At 35.2% G+C, this 8,721-nt stretch overlaps 1 protein-coding gene across 2 annotated transcripts; it reads left to right on the forward strand.

Annotated features, from left to right (window-relative positions):
- Positions 1-1,194: 1,194 nt before the first annotated feature.
- On the forward strand, positions 1,195-8,464 carry LOC114746840 (sulfhydryl oxidase 2-like). Of its 2 annotated transcripts, XM_028935126.1 has the most exons (12): positions 1,195-1,734; positions 2,981-3,005; positions 3,099-3,191; positions 3,804-3,985; positions 4,559-4,628; positions 4,732-4,800; positions 4,890-4,963; positions 5,049-5,199; positions 6,033-6,073; positions 7,099-7,245; positions 7,328-7,807; positions 8,052-8,464. In XM_028935126.1, exons 1-11 carry the CDS (start codon positions 1,505-1,507, stop codon positions 7,794-7,796), a joined length of 1,551 nt encoding a protein of 516 aa, XP_028790959.1. In that variant the 5' UTR covers positions 1,195-1,504; the 3' UTR covers positions 7,797-7,807; positions 8,052-8,464. The 2 variants fall into 2 exon arrangements, with proteins under 2 accessions (XP_028790959.1, XP_028790958.1); XM_028935125.1 differs by having other exon boundaries at positions 7,328-8,464.
- Positions 8,465-8,721: the final 257 nt, after the last annotated feature.

The raw sequence follows: 8,721 nt of genomic DNA on the forward strand, positions 1-8,721 counted from the left end.
GGTATTGTCAGGCGCTGGAGTGAGGACTTCTCCCAATAGTATTTTTTTCATACACATCGTCTTAAGAATCGAACCTAGGACATGATGTTTAACGTGCTCAAGTTCCTTTCACTTGGACCAACACTTGTTGTTTTTTTTTTTCACACGAGGACTTTTGAGGAGGTCACCTATCCTAGTACTACTTCGTCCAAGTATGCTTAACTGCGAAGTTCTGATAGGATCCGGTATATTAGTGCTGGTATGATTGTACCCATATTCATTTTATTTCAAGCCTAATCTTCCAAAAAGAGAAATTAATCGGCCCAAAGTAACTACTGAAATTAGTAACAGTCCCGCGGCCCGTCACAAATTATTTTTTTTTAGTAGTAGTGGATAGTTGATGGCCCAAAAACTCACAAAGCTGTTTCTCTTGGGCCAGAATCAAGGTTGTTTAAAATGACTATGAACCCATTTCCCTCGATCCGCTGACCCAGGAACCAAAAGATATGATGGCAAAAAAGAAAACGGAACCAAAAGATCTTTTATTTTGGTGATAGGAACCATTTTTGATCTCAAATAAATAGTTCAAAAGCTTTACTTTTTGGTGAATAATAGCTCAAAAGTTTTATAGCAATCCTAAACGTAAGTATAAAATTACCAATTACCAAATGACTTAAATATGAGAATATCTGTGTCTTGAAAAAACCTAAAAATAAATTTAATTATAGAATTTATTTTGGTTTTAACTTTTTATCAAATTATTTATATTAGTTTGACTTTTTTTTAATTTTTAATTTTTATAAATTAGTTAATGCCCATCAAAAGCAAAATAAGTTCTCATCATCAATATTTTTGTACCTTTTTTCCCATGAAAAAAATAATGTTAATCTAGATTTTCATCTTTTAAGTTTATTTTTATTTTGGTTTTGGTTCACAAGTTTTAACTCATAAGTTTTGGTTCTCAATTTTTTTATTTAAAATATTATTTCATATAATTTAATAAAAATTTGGATCATTTTGATTCTTAAGACACAAATATTTGTGATCTAGAATTTGAGGAATTAAAAGTGAAATGAGGAAAAATACTTGAGCCATCAAATATTATATTAACTTTAAAAAAATATGAGAAGAAGCGCATCCATTGATTTGTCCAGGAGCGGTCAAAAAAGGCAAAAACGAAGTAACGTCGGATGAAATTTCGAAGTTCAACTGTGTTTGGTTTAATGGTATCCGGGTGCAAACTGGATCCTCTGCTTTTGCTTGAAGAAGAAACGTAATTCGCACGCTCTTCTGGTTCAGCTTTCCCTTCCTATGACAAAAGCTTCAAAAGCTACACAAAAAGTTGATAACTAACAAATACTCACAGTAATAGATCCATTTCTCTCTCTTGAGAAAAGCATTTTGAAAAATTTCTCCTTTCTGTCGAATTTTGATCAGTTGACAATCTACTAAACCCTATTACTCGGAGATCGTTTGCCCCTAGGTTTATCCATCCTGTGTTCTGGGTCCGTGGTTAATCATTTCCATGTCTCGGATGTATGTATGTCTCGTTTTGGTTTTGAGCCTGCTTTCTGGGACTGTGACTTCGGCATCTTCCTTATTGGGATCAGCTCGTTCGATCCTTCGGGACGTGAACGATGATAGTAAAAATGGTGATCCTCGAGATTATGCCGTTGATTTGAACGCAACGACTTTCAGTGCAGTTCTGAAGGATACGCCGGCTGCTTTTGCCATTGTCGAATTCTTTGCCCATTGGTTAGTGATTATTTGCGAAACAAAGTTTCAATTTTACGCCTTTTTCATATTTGGTATTATTTTAATTTTTTGTTGGGTATTGAATTTTCTTAATGTTACCTTAGATGTGCTCTAAATTCTACGGGTGCTATTTCTTTGGGTAAGTTGAAGAATGGTAGAACATATGATTGGCAAAATAGATCTGCGAGTAAAATAATGAGATATTTATTCACGTGACAAATAATTGTATTTTTGAAGCCGCAATGAGAACAAGGTGAAGTATTATAATGCATTTTTTATTGTCCTTTGGCTAGCACAGCTTATAGTTTGATGTAAAAGTCATTGGACATGTGGCAAGATATTAAGAAGGGCTAAGGGTTTCTGGCTTTCTTTCACTGAGGTTATTAACAGTAAGGTGAAAGATTAGAGGAAAAAAAGTGGTTAGATAAATGAAAACATCACTTGTGTCTCCGGAAAAGTTGCCATCTTTAAACCATTCACTTCATGTTATCTTCCTCTGCTCCTTTGTAGATTATTTTACTGTTGAGCGATCAGATTCAATTTTTACCACCTAGTCCAACAAAAGATGAAGCATGTAAACCATCCGATTTTTATACCGTTTTCGCATTTCAATACTAAACTACTTTGTATACTTTCAACATGCTTCTGAGATGCTATTGGAATACAGTCTTATGTCTATTAGATGTGCTTACAGGTGAATTTATTTGTAGATTCATAGATCACTGGGTTTTAATTATGGCTTTAAATTTCCCTTTGCTCGCTTCTCCTTTTCCCCCCTCACACATGGACCTACTTTTATGATCTTTTTGTTTTTGGTTTAATCCATCCTTTTCACTTTATTCTACTCCTTGTTGCTGTCTTCCATTTTGCCTTTTCTGAGTGCCCGTTTTATACTATTGCCTTAATCTGTGATACAATGTTGCTTAAGAAAGGAATAACTATTGTAATGATATGATTCTTGAATTTGCTGTGATTTACATGCTCTATGTTTATCCTTGTCCATGTTCCATTTTTGTGTACACTGTAAGTTCCTGATCACATGCTACTACTTGATTATATTAGAGTTTTTTACATTTACTTTGCTAAATTGTGTTTGTTTGCTTGGCTCCATTCGTGTGTAGTAAAGGGAGCAATTATTGTGCTTGATGAGAAAATATTCTTAATTTTTTCTGCAATCCAATTTAAGTTTGCAAGTTCTTTTCTGCTGTGTAAATGGATTTACTTATGTCCTTTACATGTGTGGCAGGTGCCCTGCTTGCAGGAATTATAAGGTATTAATAGCTGAAACATCTAGTTTATCTTTCATGAAGTTTATGTCCATTATTTCAACTCATCACGACCTGCTCTCTGAATAAATATTGCAGCCGCACTATGAAAAGGTTGCCAGGCTCTTTAACGGACCTGATGCAGTGCATCCTGGAATAGTATTAATGGCAAGGGTAGACTGTGCATTGAAGGTATGTGTACAACCTATCTATTACTTTCTTCTCCAGTTGTGGAAGAAAGTTTTACGTGCTTTGAGGCAAAATCATGCGAAAATCTGGGTAGAATGGATTTCTTCTGCTAATGATTAACTGAATAGTTTAATTTGAAAGCATTGGTAAAAGTTTCAAGGATATTTACTCTTAGACTCCGCTAGACTCCACCATAAGTGCGAGCTTTTTGATACTGCTTGATGGAAGGGGGAAAAATAGATAATCCAAAACTCGTGGAAAATTGAAAGGGGTCATTGTTCATAACATGTGATGAAGAAATCATGTTCTGGACTTAAGATGCAATTTTCAAGTCTATTAACTAATGATTTAAGATTACGGAGACATGTAATTGCATTCTGTATAATTCTACCTGAGATGATTGGGTCTTCATTTTAGAATATTGGGAAATGTAAAGCAAATCTAAGATTCCCCCATAAACTGCTTCATCTCCTTCAATTCTGATTTATTCACTGAAAATCTCATTCAATCTCATCCAAAGTAAATTCTTGCTTCTCTAAACATCTGAAACTCAATTTTTTACACTGGCAAAACATGCCTTGGTGATTTGTCCTTTTCACTTCTTTGGCAGCACAGATAAATACTAAACTCTGTGATAAGTTTTCTGTTAGTCATTATCCTCTGCTTCTTTGGGGTCCTCCTTCTAAATTTGTTGCTGGTCATTGGGAGCCAAAACAAGACAAAGTTGATATATGGATGATTGATGACGGGCGCACAGCTGATAGGCTGCTTAATTGGATCAACAAGCAAATGGGCAGGTATGAGGTATACATGCATTATTGCTAATGTAAATCTGTTACCATGCCTACCAGAGGCTTATACTATAAATATTCTAAAATTTCCTCGTTTACTATTAACCTCTTAACTGTGGCAAGGAGCCTATTTGACTAGAATTAATCACCACATAAGAAATCTCAACATATAGGGAAAGCCATCTAATTGGTGTCAACTGACTGCTGTTTACTAATATATTTTTAGCAAAACGTAGCCATCACCAACATTTAGGGCCTCTTAAGTCATTGAATAATTAATGATGCACCAGAGAGGCTTCTGACTTTTTTTTTTTTTTTTTTATAATTTTGTTTTTAATTAGGGTATGCAATGACATGGGCTGTAGGATAAAAATTAGTCAGAAAGAATTCAAGGCCTGTGAACTAAGAGGTATAAAATTAAACTAAATTAGTTCAAGAGGCTACAAGTTTGCGGTACTTTTCATAGTGCATCTGATGGGACAAACATTTAGTGCCACATATTTTTCTGAAAAATGATGTGAAATTGATCTGTACTAACTTTCTTCTCTATAACTTTCAATATTCTTCTTAATGTTGCAGTTCATTTGGCTTGGATGATCAGAAATTTGAAAATGAGAATCTTTCATCCAATGTGTCAGACCCTGAACAGGTCCTTTGACAATTCAGACATAAATTTGTTTAGATTTAGTTTAATTCTAATTTCCTTTTTATTTTGTTTAAAGTATTTACGTGTATGCTATGTATGATGAAAGATTGCCAGAGCTGTCTATGATGTTGAAGAGGCAACTGCCATAGCTTTTGACATCATCTCAGAGCACAAGGTGATGGTTTCCCTATGACTTTCTTCTTAATTGGTTATTTGTTTTGTTTTTGTACGTGGATGGTAGAGCCCATACTCTCTGGTATGCAGATGATAAAGCCCGAAACCCGAGCTACACTCATAAAATTTCTTCAGCTTTTAGTGGCTCATCATCCTTCCAGGAGGTATGACAGACCACCTTTTATCATCCTCTGCATCTCCAGTTTCAGCATGAATTTTCTTTCTTCTATGCTGACTCATTTATTTCAGATGTCGGAAAGGTGCTGCTGAATTACTTGTGAACTTTGATGACTTCTACCCAGCGGATTTGCAGTCAGCTCATAGTCAGGAAGATGACAGTGGAAATGTTGTGTCAAGGAACTTTCAGATTTGTGGAAAAGATGTGCCTCGTGGGTACTGGGTAGGATTAATAGTTTTTCTTCTGTTCTGTTCGTTGGTGAAGTATTGGATTTTTGTTAATTGTGTGGCGCTGTAAGGGCTGTAAGGGTGTATTTTTGTCTTTGGGTGAAATGAGCCTGTATGTTTTATTTAAATTTTGTGTGGCCTAATGCCGTCATATTCATTTTAACAAGTCTAATTCATTGGAAGTATAACTTGTTAGCTTGGGCTGGATGAGAAGAGAAAATTATTTATAATTTATATTTATATTTATACTCTTTGTTTATCATACTATACATGCAGGAGTATTATCGTCGATAGAAGTGTTTGAACAACTGGTGTATTATCTGATATTACCATATTGCTGAGATTTTGTACTTGAGATTCCTTTGATATTTGCATTTTTTTCCTTAAGGTTTGCTGATGAATATTCTTATTATCAGTCTTAAGAGATTACCCTTGATTATTACGATTGTTGTTAGTTAAATTGTTTGAGTTGATTTATTGTTTTACTTATTTTATGTTTACATTATGCGTTGGTGACGTACTATTGTCTGGATTACAACATATGCCTATGGGTAGAATGCTGTTGGTTATGCTGTCTGATATGTGAAATTGCTGCTCTTGTTTTTGTTAACATTGCAAGATTTGCCGAAATCTTGCTTATTAAGCCCCAGAGGACCTTGGATCTTATTTAGTCAGTTTTTATTTTCGCTGTTGCTTGCCCCCTTCTATAACTCATTTTAATTTTTATTTATATTTTTTTAATGATTTTGTGCTTGTAAATTGAAGTTTGATTGTCTTCAGACTGAGGACGTTCCTGATCTTTGGTTTACTTTGATTGTTCTTCTGTAGATGTTCTGCCGCGGCAGCAAGAATGATACGAGGGGCTTTAGGTACTGCTTTGCCATGTATACTCATATTTATGTTTTGGCTTCCATATTGAGTCAGGATATTTAACTATCCTTGTTTTCATCCAAAAGTAAGCTGGAATTTTGTACAGTAGCTGTACTCTTCTGATTGAACAGGACCTTTTGGTAAATGGTTTGTTGAAAGAAACATGACCTTAAGTTTCACTACCTCTGACATTACTGCGTCCATACCCAAGGGGTGATACAAAACATGATAGTGTGTGTGTGTGTGTTCAGATTTTATTTTCACAGCTGATTTATTTATATTCAAAAATTGCAAATATTTATCTATATAATCTGTTGTCATCACTTGTGAGTGGATGATAAACTGTGAGTGAAACTAACTTTGCTATTAAATGCATTTATTTATATGGAATATAATAAAAAAAAAAGGAAGAATAATTTAAATATAGGCATTTCAACTTTAAGCCTCTCAGCCTTCGAGAACCTTTTGCCCGCCCCTTTCCCCTCCTTTTTCTGGGTGACGTCCATCCCTTGTTAACAGGATGCCGAATTACATATATCCTTTGCCACATGGCATGCTCCCGTCAGTTTAAAAGTAAATAGTGGTGTTATTTTGTAGAAAAAGAAGTGGAGTGCAAATGACTATGAATAGTAGTATATGTATTTTTCTCAAAATAAATTCTTCTTTTTTCTGATCAAGCTTAATCCTTTTTGAATGAATTAGGCGGTACACCGCAGTCATCTCATTCTTTTTTCTTTCTAACCTTTGTTGGGAAAGGCCTTGGGGCTACATATCAGGGTGGAGAAGCTCTTTGCCTGTCTACTTTGTTTGTTGATGACTACTCTATAGGGAAGCTAGCTGATGTGTTTGTACTAAGGATTTTAGTAGTTGTGGTGATGATACTATTATGCGTGTTTCAAAATAATATGTATCGGGCGGCTTCACCCTGCTCTTCAATCTTGGACTCTGCAGAGCATGACAAAGCATATCACAACATCTTTGAATGGGATGCCTTGTCTTATCATTCTTGTGTTCTCTTTCTCAGCTGCGGCTTATGGGTTCTCCTGCATTCGCTTTCAGTGAGAATCGAGGATGGAGAAAGTCAGTTTACATTTAATGCTACATGTGATTTTGTTCACAACTTTTTCATCTGTGAGGAATGTCGACAGCATTTTTACAAGATGTGTTTAAGGTAAATTGAATTGAGACTACGTTTCTGTGTCATAATTTAAACTCATGAATTTCCTTTATCTTGGACAATGCTTAATTTTCAGTGCTAGTCCAATCAACAAAGCTCGTGACTTTGCTCTCTGGTTGTGGAGTGCTCATAATATGGTTAATGAAAGGTTGATGAAAGAAGAGGCATCTCTGGGAACAGGTGATCCAAAATTTCCAAAGATGGTATGGCCTCCAAAGAAGCTCTGTCCTACTTGTTACCAAGACCTTGGCCGGAGGACCAACAGAATTGAATGGAACAAGGACGAGGTCTACAAGCTTTTGACTCAATACTATGGAGAAAAGCTTGCATCTCTATATAAGAACAAGGGCATAGCTGGAAATGACGGAACCGAAGGGGCTGTTGAAGATTTAATAGCATCAAGTAATGCACTTGTGGTGCCTGTGGGAGCTGCATTGGCAATTGCTATTGCTAGCTGTGGTTTTGGAGCACTTGCATGCTACTGGCGTTCCCAACAAAAGAGTCGGAAGTATTTTCACCAACTACACTCTTTAAAGAACATATGATGATTAGGAGGGTAATGAATTCTTTCAAACTTCCTCAAGTCACAGTATTTTAACATTGATGTATTACAATCAGGGGGGTTAATATATTTTCATAATTTTGATTGAGAGTAGGCTTCTAGGGATCAAATTCATGACTTACTGGTTATGAAAGCTTTGATACTATACGAAACCACTTAATCATGGATGTTCCAGAACCATGTCAGTGGCAATTTAGGAGATGATTTGAGTTTCTCTTTTAATGTTTTCATGTTTCAAGCCAAAGGGGAAATAGAAGTAGAATTAGCTGAGAAGAATACAGAGGAATACAGACAAGGCGAATATCGGTTTTGTTCAACCCAAATTATGGTCACTTGCTCCCAAGAGAATGGCCAAGTTCCTTTTTGAGATGTACAGAATATGATTCTTAGCTGCTTACATTTCGACTAGATTATTATTGATCATGGATCTTATTTTCACTAGCTTTATTTGGGCAATGGTCACTTCTAGTTCAACTTGGAAAAATTTGGGATGAAAGGAGTATCAAGGTGTGAAATTTTTGTGAAGATTAGTTTCTGATTTCCCTTTCATGATCAAAAGCAACTTGCATAAGTTAAGAGGAGGGGTTTACATTCTTGATGGTTCATTTTTATACCTGACACTCGAATGAATTAATATCAGCCTTCTTGTCATTGGTATTGCTCATATTCCTTCCTTCTTTTCTTGTAATTTATTACTCTTGCGGTTCTTAATATAGGAGATAATTAGGGAATTAATATTGGTCTTTTACATAAGATATATTTTATATACTTATTAATTTTTTTTTCAAATCAACTTTGTTCTTCCAACAACAATCAAGTGGGGGGGGGAGGAAGAGAGAGAGCGAAAAAATTAAGGAAGATGTTTGAAGTGTTTTAAAAAAAACATATATTAACTAATTTGTTTAGGG

Source organism: Neltuma alba, unplaced genomic scaffold (assembly GCF_004799145.2).
Source record: "Neltuma alba isolate B1F8T4 unplaced genomic scaffold, ASM479914v2 tig00005117_pilon, whole genome shotgun sequence".
NCBI lineage: Eukaryota > Viridiplantae > Streptophyta > Magnoliopsida > Fabales > Fabaceae > Neltuma > Neltuma alba.

Excerpts from the sequence above, each read along its gene's own strand:
- LOC114746840 (XM_028935125.1), top strand. The coding sequence starts at position 1,505 with ATGTCTCGGATGTATGTATGTCTCGTTTTGGTTTTGAGCCTGCTTTCT. Across the intron at positions 3,986-4,558 it reads ATCAACAAGCAAATGGGCAG|TTCATTTGGCTTGGATGATC; the intron begins GTATGAGGTATA and ends TTAATGTTGCAG. Across the intron at positions 4,964-5,048 it reads GCTCATCATCCTTCCAGGAG|ATGTCGGAAAGGTGCTGCTG; the intron begins GTATGACAGACC and ends CATTTATTTCAG.